Below are 18,705 nucleotides of genomic sequence, written 5' to 3'. Positions count from 1 at the left end.
TGATATGGTACACACGAAAATGAAAACTGTGTCTACAAAGTTAAATATTCTTTACTAACAGTTTATAACAGTATGTTCAATTCACTTAATTAAAATTTTTGCAAAATTATGTGGAACTGTTTTGGCAGTCTACATTTTGTTTTAGGGAAAGCAATTCTAAGTTAGTGTGAAAGAAAAAAATATTGCAAGGAAATGGTGTTTGGCTTATTAATTTTAACACAAAAAGATTGCTAAGTATAAGGAGTAATCCACACGTCATATTAAAGAAACGAATGGTAGAAGGAAAAGGATTTTCTTAAAAGTTTCTAGGAACATAGCAATGTATCAAAGTTAGAACAATGAACAAACACTTTCTCATCTCATTCAAGTAAACCAATTAAAAGAACAGCATGCAGAAGGGAGAAAATAATATCTAAGGATATAATGGTGAACTATTTACAACACCTAAAATGATCGAGTGCACCTAATGAAATGTACAATTGAGAGAAAAAGGAAAGTGCCTAAAAGGAAGTAAGAAATTGTACTCCATACCAACTACTAAAAAAAAGAAAACAACTAAAGGAGTTTCTGTGGCCTTGTGGGAATACTCTGTGTGTTTTATATGACTCGCCATTTTCTTCAATTTGATGACAAAAATTAGAAGATCAATGTCTATTATGATATGATGTTCCTGGAAGAATTGTTACCCCCACACGTTCCTCCATTGCTAAAATGGTGACCCCTTGATGTCTCAGAATGTGTTCTATCAACCAACTCCTTCTCCTAGTCAGGTTGTATCTTTTTCCCCCTATTCTATTCAGTATCTACTCATTAGTTGTGTAATCTATCCACCTAATCTTTAGTACCCTTCTGTAGCAACACATTACAAAAGTTTCTATTCTCTTCTTTCTTAAATTGTTTATCTACTATGTTTCACTTCCATACATGGCTACACTTCATACAAATATTTTCAGGAAAGACTTCTTGCCAATTAGTTCTATATTTGATGATAATAAATTCAACAATAGATTTAAAAGTAGGGAAGTCTTTTTAAAAAGTATCTGTATGGTGTATATGAAGCGAAACACGGACGATAAATAGTTTAGACAGGAAGAGAATAAAAGCTTTTGAAATGTGGAGATACAAAAGAATGCTAAAGGTTAGAAGTGCAACATATTTATAGATATATTTACACATTATTTTAACATATCATTTCCAGTTAAAAATCAGAAAATCAAGAGTAGTAGGCTTAACAGAAAAAATTTCTGGTTGACAACAGGTATAAAAAAAACCACGTGCTGAAAAACTGAGATTATATGAGATCTCCAAGTCTTTCACAGTATCCAATGAATTCCTTTTATATTTCAAGAATTATAAAATGATACTTAAAAAGTGATCAAAGAAGCTAAAGTAATAAAAATGACTGTTATATAAATAACTCTAATAACAAAATGAATGCTGTATGGAGTATAGTGAAACAGCAATCTGACTATGATTCTCCTCAGAATTTCAATATTAAATTGAATTGTAATGAAAAAGAAATTAATGATCCTAAAGGAATAGCAAATGTATTCAATACTTTTTTAGCAATATAAGAGAGTAATTAACTGCTGAAACCAAACCTGCCTATTATCGTCTGTAAATACCAACATAAATCCTACCTCATTGTTTCTCTGTCCAGTAACCCAGAAAGAAGTCCTGTCAGTTATCAGAAATTTAAAAGTGAACCATTCTACTAGAATAGATGACATCCCAGACAGCTTTATTAAAAAATGTGGCAATCTTATTGTTGAACCATTAGCTCACTTTTGTAATAGCTCCTTTTAAACCGGAATTTTCCTATCATGTCCAACTGCAGCTAAGCTCAAACCACTATTCAAAAAAGGTAAAAAGGATAAAGTGGCTAATTACAGGTCCATTGCTCTACTATATGTAGTCTCAAAAACCATAGAAAACGTTTTTCAAAGAAGAGTAGTAGATTTTCTGGAAGAGCAGAAAATACTATCGACAGCACAACATGGTTTGAACTATTGAGTGAAGTACTTCAGAAACTAGATAATGGCGTAGATGTCACTGGAATTTGCCTAGCTCTCTCTAAAGTTTTTGATATCATAGATCACACAAAACTATTGCCTAAGCTTGACAACATGGAGATTAGAGGAACATCTAACAACTGGATAAAGTCATACCTAAATGGTTGATAACAAATGGTTGAAGCGCAGCATCAAAATTTCATCACACTCACTCAACACTAATCAAACTATAAAACCTTTACATATAGAGTTCCAGAAGTTTCAGTTCTGGGACCTCTTCTATTTCTGTTATTTGTGAATGACCTAAACAAATTCTGCAAGAACATCATCCAGTTTGCTGACGATACAAGTGTGCTAGTAAGTGGGAAAGAAATGGAAATGCTTCAGAAGTCTACAACAGAGACACTCAACAATATTGAAAACTGGTTCAGTCACAACAAATTGGTATAATTGCATATAAGACAGTGGCACTAAATTTCTATAATGTGAAAAAAGGTGAGCAAACTGTTCAGACTCAGATTTTGACAAAGGCCTTCAGAATGTTAGACAACATTGAGTTCTTGGGAGTATGGCTCCAAGACAGTCTTAAATGTGGGATGCATATTGAACAAGTCTGTAAGAAATTAAGCACTACATGCTACTTAATGAGAATATTAGAGGGAGGCTGCAACAAAGATTCTCTGAAAATTGTGTATTATGCTTATATATGCTAACAACTGAAATATGGAATTTTTTCTGGGGTAGCTCTTCTCTTAGCCAAAAGCTCTTTAGGCTACAAAAAAGAATTATAAGAATAATCAAAGGTGTAAAACGGAACAAAACTTGTAGACCACTCTTTATAAAGCTAGAAATCCTCCCACTTCTATGTATATATGTGAATGAGATAACCATGTTTGTGAAAAAAATACTCAATGGAAAACCCCACTCTCTTCCAGAAAAATGGAAATATCCACTCCTATAACACCAAGCAAAAAGGAAACCTTCACTTAGACCCATCCATACCACCCTGAATGAAAAAGGAACCCTGTATTATGGGAAAGTTATATATAATGAATTCCCCCCACAAATTAAATCAATAAATGACCTGGCCAATTTCAAGTCAACTGCTAAGGCATATCTGATTCATCACTGCTTCTATAGCCTCCATGAATTCTTTCAGGAAGTTCACTAACGATTTGTGTCTTTGCCTTAGTGATGTATCACATAAATGTTACTAGAACTTTAATGATTTACCATGTAAATGTTGTTCTAATACAAATATTAATCTGCCAGTAAAGTACATGCTCTTTCTGCTTTAAAATATCTTCTCTTTATTTTTGTACAATATTTGCTCTGTATATTGTAACTCAGCGATCTTTTAATGTAGAAATACTGAAAGTAATGCAAATATTATATTCTAAACAAAAGTGCAGGCAGGTCGATAGACACACAAACAAACACAAACACACACACAAAATTCAAGCTTTCCCAACCAATGGTTACTTCTTCAGGAAAGAGGGAAGGAGAGGGAAAGACAAAAGGATGTGGGTTTTAATCCCAGGAGCGGAAAGACTTATTTTTCCCTTGTGGAATGTTTCCCTCTATTATATTCTAATATTATATTCTGTAATACACTGACTTGTCCTACACCAGAATGTACTATTTGTATACTATATGATTACCAGGGCCAATAACAATCTACTCTACTCTAGATGGGTAGGTCACATAACTAATGAGGAGGTACAAAATAGAAATTGGGAAAAAGGAAATATATGGTACAACCTGACTAGAAGAAGGCACTGGTAGAGGGCACATTCTGAGACAACAAAGGATCACAATTTAGTATTGGAGGGTAGTGTGACATGGAAACCAAGAGATGAATTCAGTAAGCAGATTCAACAGGTGGAGACTGTTGTAGTTATTTGTAGATGAAGAGGCTTGCACAGGATACAACAGCATGGAGAGCTGCATTAAACCAATCTCTGGACTGAAGACCACAACACAATCAACAAAATAAAAAATGAAAGAAAACATTCAGAACAAAATAAAAGGTAAAATGAAAGTTTGATTGGTATCCAAAGATGACAACGTCCTAGAGAAACTGAGGACAATATAGGGGAACTGCCTAAATGGAGTAAAGTGCTTCATACATTGAATGCAAAGTGAGACTACGCAGAATAAAAACATTCACATACCCAGAAGGAACATCAGCAGTGTGGATGGAACTATTTTGTTTTGCATGCAAAATCATAGCAGAAATCAGAAGCAAGAGTGAACATAAGAAAAATCAATATAAAAATTAAGAAGATGAAAACAAAAGGATGGAAGAAAGGAAGTTTCCTTAACTGGAGAAGACTACTGCACCAAGCACTAATTTAGAATTAAGGAAGAATTTTCTGAAGTAATGTGCATGAAGCAGAGAATTAGAAAGAAGTAAAATAATGAATGGAGTTGGAAATACAATGGTATAATGCATCAGCCCTTAGTTATAATTTTTAATATTTAACTTGTGCATGAGTTTTAAGTTGTGCGTGTTTTCACAATATAGTAGCTTTTCTTTTAAAATGAAATATTTGGGCTGCAAGAGAGCTGCCCCTTACCCAAATTACTGAAATAAAAGAAACTTTTTACAATACACTTCTCTCAATGGATGGTTATTGTTAAACTACAAAAAAGGTTCAAATGGCTCTGAGCACTATGAGATTTAACTTCTGAGGTCATCAGTCCCACAGAACTTAGAACTACTTAAACCTAACTAACCTAAGGACATCACACACAGCCTTGCCCAAGGCAGGATTTGAACCTGCGACCGTAGCGGTCATGCGGTTCCAGACTGTAGCGCCTAGAACCGCTCAGCCACACCGACCAGCGTTAAACTACACACCATATACACTTCCAGTGTATGGACAATGATGCTTGACATTTAACACTTGCAGAAAGTTGTTTGGACTGCTACTACAGAATGATGTGTGCAACTGAATGTGTTATAGGATGCATTTATTGGTTTATATGTCTCATATATCAGAAGTACTTAACTAATCTCATCTTCAACATGTTTCTTGAGCAGTTGGTTTGAACACGATTTGCTCACTTGTGTTAGTAAAAGCCTACAAGCTCTGTGCTGAAAATGTAGTGTTTTAACTGAACAATCCATTTCCAACATGTAGTACAATTTAAAACTGGTGACAAAACAGAGTCAGAATAACAAATTTTTCTTCTGGGTAACTAGTAAAGTTCACAGTCAGAGCGCATATAGAAGTGAGAGAGCCTATTCACTGTAGCTATATGAAATCAGAAAGGAAGAAAACATTTCTACAAATACTGTAAATGCCTAACTAACTTAGATATTTAAAAATTATACATGCGTTTAGCGAGCAGGTCACCATGGTATGGCCAGTATCAAACACTGGAACTGATAATTCCTACAGTTCAAGATCACATTTATCCTTTGATTTTGTGCCAAATGAAATGTCTGAAACAGAGATTTTAGTAATTTGGTGACAGCCAGATTATTTTTCATTTATTTCATGTAGATTCAGTTACAGAGGACACAGTAATTACTGCCAAATCTAGCTAAAGAAAATATCAATGCCCTTACTTACATTTATTGAAGCATTTGTGGCCTAGTGTATGAATAACAAGTAAATAAGAACAGCAGCAGCTGGATTTACTTAACACTTAGTACTATTTCATAATGTGTAACAAAGAAAAAAATTCCACTGAAGCGTGAAAGCTTATTTACATTGTTGTTGTTGTTGTGGTCTTCAGCCCTGAGACTTGTTTGATGCAGCTCTCCATGCTACTCATTCCTGTGCAAGCCTCTTCATCTCCCAGTACCTACCGCAGCCTACATCCTTCTGAATCTGCTTAGTGTATTCATCTCTTCGTCTCCCACTATGATTTTTACCCTGCACGCTGCGCTCCAGTACTAAATTGGTGATCCCTTAATGCCTCAGAACATGTCCTACCAACCGACCCCTTCTTCTAGTCAAGTTGTACCACAGACTCCTCCCCAATTCTATTCAATACCTCCTCATTAGTTATGTGATCTACCCATCTAATCTTCAGCATTCTTCTGTAGCACCACATTTCGAAAGCTTCTATTCTCTTCTTGTCTAAACTATTTATTGTCCATGTTTCATTTATTTACATAGAGGAGAGAATAAAAATTCTGTTCATGATTGCAATATGTCAGTTACTGCAACATCAAAAAGACCGAGCTGTGTCTAGATACTTACACTTATATTGGAGCCCATCATAATGATGCAAATGTAGGGTCACTTTTCAAAAATTTCAGATAAGCAAAATACTGTATTTAGTAAACCAGAGAAACAGATGTTATATTCATGGTTCAGGATGGTTGCTCTACAAGGACATTCATATACAAGTTCAATAGGTCTGATTAAAGTAATTTACTTTCTGGTGGGATGTAAATATTTTTTAATTTGGTTACTCATTTCAGTCAGGCACTTCAAAAATATGGATTACTAAAAGTATTACGATTGTTAATTAAATTATTTAATTTTTGACTTAACAGTTGAGCATGGCCTCTGTCCATAATTCATGACTGGTCTTATGGGGATATTTTCTTTATATCATTTTGGGTGCACTCTTAATTTAAAACTTTCCCGGCGTACATATTGTTCCACAAAATTTCGAACGAACTACAGGATGTTTGCAACTTCCTGCCACAATATTTCGGCACAGGGACTTCTGGCCATCTTCAGGTGATACTGGTGAAAACTCCCTGAGCTCTGGTATTTAAGACCCCTCAGGCACATGCGTGGTGGATTCACTTGGTGTTGCGCATGCACTACTTGAGCATGTTTGATTCTGCTGCACTGTGCGCCCTCCGTGGTGAAAACTCGCTGCGTCAATATCAATTCGATTGTCTTCCCATGGTTCCATCACAGACCTACACTAGCTACGGAGGACACAAAGTTTTTTGACAATTGGATTCCATGCCGAATTCAATTGGTAACCGCCATCACGATTAATAAGACTCATTGTCAGACAGCCATATTTCCATGGATTCATTAATAATAGAACTCCAAAAGATAGACATAAGGGTCACTATTTTTGTCTCATTGTAATTCATGGCATGACCAACTGAAATACAGTGTTCAGCGATGTCAGACTTACAAGGCTGAAGAACACGAGTATGCCGCTGATGTTCTACAATGTGATCCTGCACAGTATGCGTTGTTTGCCCTATGTAAGATTTGCCGCATTCACACAAAATCTTGTAAACACCTGCCTTGCGCAGCTCTAGGTCATCTTTGACAGATCCCAACAGCGATGAAATTTCTGCAGGAGGGCGAAAGATTGCTTTCACTTTATATTTTCGTAGTATTCTGTCTACTTGTGCTGAAATATTACCAATATATGGTAGATAGGCAATCGTTTTAAAAGCTTCTTCCTCTTCTTTGTTCTGTCGTTTACAGGTCTACAGTGCTCTCTCCACTTGTTGGGACGAGTACTCATTCTTCAGAAATATAGTCTGCAGGCGCTCTAGTTCCATTCGCAAACTATCAGTGTCAGAGATAACGTGGGCTCAGTGAACCAATGTCTTCAAAACGCACATCATTTGTGCCAGATGGTGGCAACTAGCGGCTTGCAAGTAAAGGTCTGTGTGAGTGGGCTTTGTATATACCGAATGACCAAGTGGGCCATCATTCTTACATCGCATCAATACATCTAAAAATGGCAGACAACTCTCCTTCTCTAACTCCATAGCAAATTTTATATGTTTGTGTATAGAGTTCAGATGTTGTAGGAACTCTGCACCAAAATATTGTGGCAGGAAGTTGCAAACATCTGGCTGTTAGCCCAAAATTTTGTTGATTATATACTCACCCTCTCCAAACCTTCCAGGACTTTCTGACTTCCACCCTTGCCTCTCAATCCTTCTTAAAAAACCTTAATCCTACTCCCACATCACCACTGCTGAAGCCCAGTCTATCCATGATCTGAAGGCTGACCGATCCATCGTCTTTCTTCTGGCGGACAAGGGTTCCACGACCGTGGTACTTGATCGTCGGTAGTATGTGACTGAGGGACTGCGTCAGCTTTCAGACAACACCACATACAAAGTTTGCCAAGGTAATCCCATTCCTGATGTCCAGGCGGACCTTCAAGGAATCCTCAGAACCTTAGGCCCCCTACAAAACCTTTCACATGACTCCATCAACCTCCTGACCCCACCAACACCCCGCACCCCTACCTTCTCCCTAAAATTCACAAACCCAATCATCCTGGCCGCCCCATTGTAGCTGGTTACCAAGCCCCCACAGACCGTATCTCTGACTACGTAGATCAACACCTTCAACCCATTACATGCAGTCTCCCATCCTTCATCAAAGACACCAACCACTTTCTTGAACGCCTGGAATCCTTACCCAATCTGTTACCCCCGGAAACCATGCTTGTAAACATTGATGCCACTTCCTTATACACAAATATTCTGCATGTCCAGGGTCTCGCTGCGATGGAGCACTTCCTTTCATGCCGATCACCTGCCACCCTATCTAAAACCTCTTTCCTCATCACCTTAGCCAGCTTCATCCTGACCCACAACTTCTTCACTTTTGAAGGCCAGACATACCAACAATTAAAGAGAACAGCCATGGGTACCAGGATGGCCCCCTCGTATGCCAACCTATTTATGGGTCGCTTAGAGGAAGCCTTCTTGCTTACCCAGGCCTACCAACCCAAAGTTTGGTACAGATTTATTGATGACATCTTCATGATCTGGACTCTCAGTGAAGAAGAACTCCAGAATTTCCTCTCCAACCTCAACTCCTTTGGTTCCATCAGATTCACCTGGTTCTACTCCAAATACCATGCCACTTTCCTTGATGTTGACCTCCATCTGTCCAATGGCCAGCTTCACACATCCGTCCACATCAAACCCATCAACAAGCAACAGTACCTTCATTATGACAGCTGCCACCCATTCCATATGAAACGGTCGCTTCCCTACAGCCTAGGCCTTCGTGGCAAACGAATCTGCTCCAGTCCTGAATCCCTGAACCATTACACCAACAACCTGAAAACAGCTTTCACATCCCACAACTACCCTCCTGACCTGGTACAGAAGCAAATAACCAGAGCCACTTCCTCATCCCCTCAAACCCAGAACCTCTCACAGAAGAACCCCAAAAGTGCCCCACTTGTGACGGGATACTTTCCGGGACTGGATCAGACTCTGAATGTGGCTCTCCAGCAGGGATACGACTTCCTCAAATCCTGCCCTGAAATGAGATCCATCCTTCATGAAATCCTCCCCACTCCACCAAGAGTGTCTTTGTGGCATCCACCTTACCTTCGTAACCTGTTGGTTCATCCCTATGAAAATCCCCAAACCACTTTCACTACCCTCTGGCTCCTACCCTTGTAACTGCCCGTGTAAGATCTGTCCCATGCACCCTCCCACCACCACCTACTCCACTCCTGTAACCCGGAAGGTGTACACGTCAAAGGCAGAGCCACGTGTGAAAGCACCCACGTGATCTACCAACTGACCTGCCTACACTGTGACACATTCTGTGTGCGAATGACCAGCAACAAACTGTCCATTTGCATGAATGGACACAGGCAAACAGTGTCTGTTGGTAATGAGGATCACCCTGTGGCTAAACATGCCTTGGTGCATGGCCAGCACATCTTGGCACAGTGTTACACAGTCCGGGTTATCTGGATACTTCCCACTAACACCAACCTATCCGAACTCCGGAGATGGGAACTTGCCCTTCTATATATATAAACTTCCACGTGGGAAAAATATATTGAAAAAAAGATTCCAAGACTTACCAAGCGGGAAAGTGCCGGTAGACAGGCACAATAAATAAAACACACAAAATATCAATTGTGTGATTGTTTGTGTGTTTTATTTATTGTGCCTGTCTACCGGCACTTTCCCGCTTGGTATATATATATATATATAAAGATGATGTGACTTACCAAACAAAAGCACTGGCAGGTTGATAGACACACAAACAAACACAAACATACACACAAAATTCAAGCTTTCGTAACCAACGGTTGCTTCGTCAGGAAAGAGGGAAGGAGAGGGAAAGACGAAAGGATGTGGGTTTTAAGGGAGAGGGTAAGGAGTCATTCCAATCCCAGGAATACACATATCCATCCGCACATACACAGACACAAGCAGACATTTGTAAAGGCAAAGAGTTTGGGCAGAGATGTCAGTCGAGGTGGAAGTACAAAGGCAAAGATGTTGTTGAATGACAAGTGAGGTATGAGCGGCGGCCACTAGAAATTAGCGGAGGCTGAGGCCTGGTGGGTAACGAAAAGAGAGGATATACTTAAAGGGCAAGATCCCATCTCCGGAGTTCTGACAGTTTGGTGTTAGTGGGAAGTATCCAGATAACCCGGACGGTGTAATTCTGTGCCAAGACGTGCTGGCCGTGCACCAAGGCATGTTTAGCCACAGGGTGATCCTCATTACCAACAAACACTGTCTGCCTGTGTCCATTCGTGCGAATGGACAGTTTGTTGCTGGTCATTCCCACATACAAAGCCTTCCGGGTTACAGGACTGAAGTAGGTGGTGGCGGGAGGGTGCATGGGACAGGTTTTACACCGGGGGTGGTTACAAGGGTAGGAGCTGGAGGGTAGGGAAGGTGGTTTGGGGGTTTCATAGGGATGAACTAAGAGGTTACGAAGGTTAGGTGGACGGCGGAAAGACACTCTTGGTGGAGTGGGGAGGATTTAATGAAGGATGGATCTCATTTCAGGGCAGGATTTGAGGAAGTCGGATCTCTGCTGGACCATTCTTGGCAGACATCTTGTGTAGGAAAAATTTCATTGCGTTACATCATAAACGGACGCATTAAAAGGCTTGCACCATAATTATTAAGGAGAAGAAAGTGAATATGCTGTTTTATGTTGTATGAAAGTAAAAACTAAGCACATTCCATTAAATTCATATATAGGCTACTTCTCGGCAAGATGAAGATTATTACATTAACAGAAATGGGAAACTCTTTCCTTTAGTACAAGGTTTTTTTAATTCAATTTCACTACAGTAAAGATACACTGCAGCAATATTTTAATGTGATAACACAAAATACAATCCCTGATATTGTTTTATTTTATTTTATTTTTATTCTTTTGTCAGTATGAACGCTCCATGTAGACCTCAGTTTTAACAAATGCTAAAAGCGCCGCACGCAATCTTATATTAACAATGCCGATTCTTTAACTAGTTTACTGACCATATATACCTTTCTGATAGTTTTAGTTGTCCTTTGTACTTTGGTAATCATTATTGCTACAACTGCATCATGGTCACTGATACCAGTTTTGACACAGATTGATACCAGTTTTGACACAGATATCTTCAAAGATACCAGGTCTATTTATTACCATTAGGTCCAATATATTTCCTTCATGAATGGGCGTCCTAACTATCTGTTCAAAGTAGTTTTCAGAGAAGGTATTTACTAAAGTTTCACAGGACACCTTATACACCCATCAATAACAAAACTGTAGTTTCCCCAATTAACTGTTGTGTGATTTAAGTCTCCACCAGTGATTACAGTATAATTGGGGAAACTACATACAAGTGAATGAGGGTTTTCATGTAAAGTTTACGGTTACATCAGGAGATGAGTCTGGTGGGCAACAGAAGGATCCAATTACTGTTTTATGACCACCCTTTATACTGTGTCTTGTCCAAACAAACTCACATACAGCTTGAATTTCTATCTCACAGGATTTGAGTTTCTTGTCTACTGCGACCAGTACACCACCTACACACCCCATTTGCCTATCCTTTAATTAATTTTCCACAAAAATCTCACCGCTATCAATTACAATTATCAACGAACTATCTGTACCTAGTATTATCTGAGCTTCATTGCTTTTTCATAAGCGCTTCAAACTCTGGCACTTTGTTGCAAATGCTTTGGCAGTCTGCCATTAGGGAGGCATTTCTTTCGATCTTACACTGATACTTCCGGGTGTCCTACAGCTATCATTGTCTGGATTGGATGGAGAGTTCCCTAATCTAAAAAACCCTCATGTGCACCACACACACAGTCAGCCTCTAGTGCACATCTGACCAATTTAGGGGGACACTACGGTTATCAAACCTGTGGTGCAAGTCCGGAAGGCGACAGCTTGTCACAGAACTTTTGAAGTCTCTGGTTCAGTCCTTCCATTCGAGTCAGAACCAGAGGGCCATGACCTGAGCTCTGTTGAAACTCCACATGCACGGCTGGTCTTCTCAACCTTCTCTGCCAGTCGCAGGAATGATACAAAAATGACCTCAGAGTCCAGACGACAGGCATCATTTGCTCCAGAATGCGACACAGTGTGTAGCTGTTACACCCTGTACCCTCAAGGTGATGTATCTCAAGCACATCACAATGTTGAAGCAGTACACCAATGTAGTTCATGGCTTTGAAGGTCATTAGAGGCTAAATACATGCCTTACAGGAGATATCGTCGTCGTCGTGGCACAACAGTTTACAACAATATAGAAAACATTGAGGTTACAACTACATCAGGAGACAAGAAGAATCGCATTCCAGTGAAGAGTGTTGCAGTGCATGCCCTCGTTGATGGACCTTGTGTTTTTCTTGGATGTTCACTTAATTTTAGCTTGGATATAAACGACACATTTTCTCAGGGAAATGGATGGTTCACTGTTGCCATAGTGAGAGGTGGTAGTGGAGTTTCTAGTGTACCTGGACTTGAAAGTTTTAATTATAGAGTTGTAATTGCTTACCATACCTACCATATGTCTGAAATTGCAAAACGGCTTACGCAACCAGCAGACGTGTTGCGTAACCACCGTCTAGACGATAAGCAGACAGCGTGGCACTATGCTTTATAACATATGGCAGTTCTCAGTCTAATGCTTTCTTTATATGTTCAAGAAAAACTCATTTGGTCAGTTCAAGTGCATCACTGTGTTTAGACATACCAGACAATGTAACAAGTCATATGAATAAATGAGTAGCATTTCAGTCATCTCAGTTCAACAAGTATCCTTTTGCCTAGTCGGCACAAGGTCCGTCCTTGGCCCTGATAACTTGTTCCATGTTTAATGCATTTACTCATATGTGTGCAAATGGTACCCAATGGTATAGTCATCCATGTTGCATTTACCTGGTTCAAAAGTTCATCCGTGGTGGTCAACAATGGGTCACAGAACTGCACCCATAATCTCATCGTATCCCACACATTTTTGATTCGTGATGAGTTTGGTGATCTGGTTGGCCACAACATACTAATGTACATGTACTGTGAATGTACATGTCCTATCTCTAGACATTCAAGGTGTTTTTCCAGTACATGAGTGTACATTTAGTGTGCCACAATGTTTTCTAAAGGTTTTGTGACATCTTATGTAGTAGTACAAGCACACATTAAAAAGTGAAAGAGGAAAGTTTTGTCTAATCTTGTATGTAAATTACAAAAATAAGAGACAAGAAGATTGGCCACATACTAAATTTGAAATTAGGTGCTATAATGCTTAGAATGAAAAACACCAACATGACAAAAAGCAAATAGCTATCAACACAGTGCAGTTAAGAAGTGCACATGTATGTATGAAGCAAAAACACAGCAGATGAAAGGACATCAAATAGATTAAACAGTAAATGACAGATGAGACACGGACCACATAACAACAAATATAATATGAAGTAGGTTATGACATCAACAAACCAAGAAGTAAAAGTTATGACCAGTTAGCTACACCCAGCTTCATTTACAGGATAGTCAACATTTTTCCTTTCCAACAGCTCACACAGAAACACTCAAAATGTGAAATGCTCAGTTATCATAAGCAGCATGAGATAAGAATTTCTGTCATAACACAAAAATAAACTCTTCCTGTGAGTTCCTATCACATCCACAATAACATAAGGGTAAAGTGAATTTTTACGAAGCTTCAACTTTGACTGCAGCAAAGTTTTCCAAAAACTTTCGGAAATGCCAGTAAAGATGGGCGATATTATTAGTTAAAGATAGGTTTTTCAGTCTGCAAAGTGTAACTTGATTAAGACCTAGTACATCTGAGGTCACTGAATGTATTTTTGTCCAGAGAGCTAAATTTTACTTCTACATGGCAACTCTAATTCCCACTTAAGTGCCCGACAGAGGGTTCATCGAACCACCTTTGGACTTTCTCTGGTGCTCCATTCTCGAAGAGCACATGGGAAAAATGAACACCTAAGTATTTCTGTGCATATTCTGATTTCTGTTATTTTATTAAAATGATCATTCCTTCCTATGTAGATTGGTGTCACAAAAATATTTTCACCTTTGGAGGAGAAAATTTGTTGTTGAAATTTCGTAAAACAATTCCACAGGAAAAAAAAAGCCTTCGTTTTACACATTGTCATCTCAACTTGCTTACTGTATCGGTGACATAGTCTCCCTGTTTCATGATAGTATGCAATGAGCTGATTTATTCAAATATTTTCGAAGTCCTCTGTCAATCGTCTCAGGTGAGGATGATGGGTACTGAAGAGAAAATGTTAATTAACAATACAACAGTTAAAAAGTTGTGTGGCTTAAAGAGGCAGGTATAATACAACACTGACTGAAGAAAATACCTTCACTACAAAGAGGGGAAAGAAGAAAAAAGTGGTGGCTGAGTGATAATTGTTGTTTTTGTGTAATGACAGAACTTCTGCTCATTTTTCTTTATTCATGAATGCTGTTCTTTCCGAAGTTCCGTTTTCACTGCACAATGTGTTGTCTATGCTGTAAATGAAGCAAAAGAAGAAAGCCATGCAAACACTCACTGACGTGGATGGAGTTTGGAATCTGGAGTTGGAGTTTGGTACCATCAGTTTTAGTGTTATGCCCATCACCAGTCTCCTTACTGTGATCCTTGTCATCTGTTGCTGTAGTTCCACTTTCTGCACACAGCTGATTCTGCTGGTTCCCAAGAATAAAGGCAGAGTTCTCTTCCTTTGAAATGCTCATGTAGTAACATGTGTCACTCTTCTTCATTATATGTCTCGGGCCAGGATTAAGTAGTATCGTATCCTCATAAAATTCAGGTAATTCTGCTGGTCGCACACCAACAAGTGCTACTCCATATCTGTTAATTAGAGAGAAAAAATGAGGTTCTTACAAATATTACTGATGCAAATACCACTCTAAAAGATACTGTTTGCATTACTGATTGTTACTTATAGAAAAATTATACCTATGGCCCAAACCAATTAATTTATTCATTATTTTAACTTTGGTGAAATACACTCAACATCTACATCTAGAATGAAATTTAAGTTATTTAAATGGAAAGTTTCAATAAATAAATGATCACAAAGCTGAAAGACACAGTGACCAATTGTTTTGTTTTTGGTAATGTGCATTGATTATTTATAGTAAGAACTTGCATAGTCATAAATTCTGATGTAATTTCCAACTTATAGTTAGGTGACAAAAATTTGCAGATCATCAGTATTGGAAAACCAAACATATAAAAATATGCCTTTTGGACTGCATAATGCCTTTGTTTTCATGTAGTGGTAACACACATCCTGACACATAAATTTAACAGCATCAATTCCATACATGATCAGAACCAATCATAGCGTTTTTTATTTCATTCCTAGCCTACTGAGGCAATCAGAGTGAAGTACACCATCAAACTGAGTGCAACTATCGACACAACTACACTACTGCTCATTTATCGCCATTATACAGTCTGGATGAGAGCAGTTACCCCTGTCCAACATTACTGACAGCAAGACATCTTATTTAACTGCTTGAAAGTAATACAGGTGATCAAGGATAATTAGTTAGTGACTTTATGGAAAACTATACTATGGATTCTTGTCTGAATTTTTGTAGCCAAACGAAGAGTGGGAAACGGACAAATGGAGTATCACATTCACCAGTGCAAGGAGCAGTTTTGTAAAAAATGATTAATTCCTTGAAACAAATAAGGGTAATTAAAAATGTAGTTAATGATTTGAGGAAAAATTTAGATATTTCATGAACCGCTTCCACTACCTATGTAAATAAGTGTCAAGAAGTTCACTCTTAAAGACCTTGCTTTTTCACAATTAAAAATTTGTAATGCGAAATTTATCTGTCTAAATGGCTTCCTTTGAACCAAGTACTAAATTCATGACATTTGAGGAACAAAAGACATTAGGAAAATGGTTTCATAAATGTCTCTGTCTCACTGTTGTCGCACAACTATAGACAACAACTGTTCCTCCTGCAGCCTTCTGGTATGAAATACTTCGGCAAAACGAAGATTTGTTACTCATTAAATCTATGTCATATTGGGATTTTAATCTCTGGGTCTTTTTCTTGCATTCTGGGCTGTGCCTCACCAGAAGGTGTTGAAAAGTATGTGTGTCTGATAGGCTGTCTACCTTTTGATGCTGAGTCACATCTTAGAACAGAAGCTCTTAACTACAGCTACAGAGCAGAAGCTCTTAACTATAGCTACAATCAGACTGCCCTTTGATGATGACAACAGTGAGCTAGGTCAACCATCTCAAGAGAGCGGAAGTTGCCGGACTTCCACTTCTCATCACATTAAAAGTTGTGGATTTCTTTCTTTCATTTTGAAAAAATGAAATAAATATCAAATAAATTGAAACTTCTCTGCTGTCCATTAATCTGCAAACTTTTAATAACAATAACAGAATGCTGATCAGTATTTAAATATATTGTATTTCATGCTGAACAACACTAGAAACTTAAAAAAGTAATCACATGGTATGTGAAATCATTTGTCTAAAAGTGAAAAATAAAACAGATTAGTAAAACATTTGATGTGCCTTTGAATGATGCTTGAAACCATACAGCTATTCAGATGCTGATTGAGAATTTAAAGTCCAAGGTTTAACTTATAACCTTGGAATTTTAAAGAGCACTTGAAGATATTTGTTTGATGGAATGCTGACCATGCAGTCTGCTGTTGTGTGGCTTTGACATAATTCTCTCACCTATGCCTGAAGTGTCAACAATTTTTCCGGTTTCAAAATGTTTCACTGGAGAATTTCCTCAATATCAAGAAACAGAATATGTGTATGCAAGAAGTAATGCCTCTCTTATAAGTGTTGTTGTTGCCTCATTGTTCTCGTTCACCCATTTTTACCAATAACAAAAAAATACATGATTTGGAACATCATTCAAAGGTGCATCCAAATGTTTCTCTAATCCATTTTATTTCTTACTTTTAGACAAGTGATTTCACAAAACATTTGACCAATCTTTTTTACATTTTTTTCATTTGATCTTTATTTCCATTCTTCTCTTTGAATGCATTATTCTATCTTATGTTAATGAATGCTTTCTGAAGGTCAAAAATACCAGGGAGTTAATCTCATATTACTTTTCTCCCTTACTACACTATGTATGAAGTCATAATAATTGTTTATTTTACATTTCTAAATATTCTGAAGTCTCTACAAGTGATTTTTTAAATTGTTTTCGGAGATTGATGAAATACAGGAACTTCACTCAAGAATGAAGTGACCCTATAATTATATCAAAGTCACAAGAAAGGGATTTGAAAATGGCCAAGCAATTTACAGGATGTACCAAAATGCACTAACAATGATTCTCACTTTGTTGGTCGAGACATCAAACTGGTTATTTTTCAAGAGGGACCTCGTGCCTGGAAATGCATTGTTTGGATGCTGCAGACTGTCGAAGTTTGAGAATTGGTGAATCAGTTCATATTAGGATTATTTTTGCCAGCACAGTTAGCTATGCGAGCTACAAGCCATCAATTTAAGGTAGATTAATGGCGTATGCCTCATAGTGCAGTTCAGCATATGCCTTATACTTCCCAAAGCCTTTTTCATCATTATAATTGCCTAGCAGACAGCAGCAACTGAGAAAACTATGCGAGACTGGATGTTGCAAGAAGGTATATTTTTCACTTAAATTTTTTCAAAAATTGGAGAGTGTTTATTTAGAAAAGCAAGTTTTCTGTGCTTGTTATATTATCCTGGATGTGCAGCAATACAACCAGGTACTGAGACATTTAATCTGAATTCAGGCCTCAGCTCCCAGAGACTACAGCGCCCTCATGTGTGGGAATTGTGCATTATGATTGTGTATGGTTGTTTTTCTACATCTGAGGAAGAACATTGTTTGATAGCTTAGTCTACTTTTAAATGTCCCCATGGCTGCCCAACACCTTCTCTATTTGTTAAATAGCGCTCTTCCTGTCTCATAGTTGGGCTTTCAATTGTCTGTACTGAAAAATTTACTTATGTAGGTAGGCATTCTGAATGGTGTATCAATTCTTCTGAATTTTTGTCTGGCATTAGATAAAAGGCATTCACACTTGGCAGGCAGCCCCGTATCTACGATACTTCCGAACAGGGGCAAAAACTTGATAGTGGACTCTCCACCCTCTTGCCATTTAGCATTTCAGATAGGACACAAAAAAAATTAAAAAAAAAAACGATTTTTCAAAATTATGAAATCATGTTCATTTTGTAGCGCACATTTTTTATGAAGAGTTTGATGTATAAAACATATATGTTCAAGGAAATGCAACACGTTACTTGGTCGTAAGTGTGATAAAGTGCAGTGTCGAGCCTTTTCACACAACTTTCTTCTATCGGCATGTCACTGTATTTCGCTATGTGGAATTGAAACGTATATATTTTGTAATGGAAATCATCAATTTATTGCCTCACCTGCTCTAAGTCGGCCAGTTTGACATCCTAATCACCTTTTTTCTTTCTTTC

At 38.0% G+C, this 18,705-nt stretch overlaps 1 protein-coding gene across 1 annotated transcript in view; it reads right to left on the bottom strand.

Moving 5' to 3' along the window:
- The window catches only part of LOC126340649 (potassium channel subfamily T member 2), a 1,715,804-nt gene that overhangs the window by 183,509 nt on the left and 1,513,590 nt on the right, over positions 1-18,705 (bottom strand). Inside the window, exon 15 of the mRNA XM_050001706.1 lies at positions 14,773-15,074. Within this exon, the coding sequence (XP_049857663.1) occupies positions 14,773-15,074 (302 nt within the window). The remainder of the gene's footprint in view (positions 1-14,772; positions 15,075-18,705) is intronic.

Source organism: Schistocerca gregaria, chromosome 1 (genome assembly GCF_023897955.1).
Source record: "Schistocerca gregaria isolate iqSchGreg1 chromosome 1, iqSchGreg1.2, whole genome shotgun sequence".
NCBI classification, from domain to species: domain Eukaryota; kingdom Metazoa; phylum Arthropoda; class Insecta; order Orthoptera; family Acrididae; genus Schistocerca; species Schistocerca gregaria.
The sequence above is the reverse complement of the archived record's forward strand: the minus strand, read 5'-3'. Positions and strand labels throughout refer to the sequence as shown.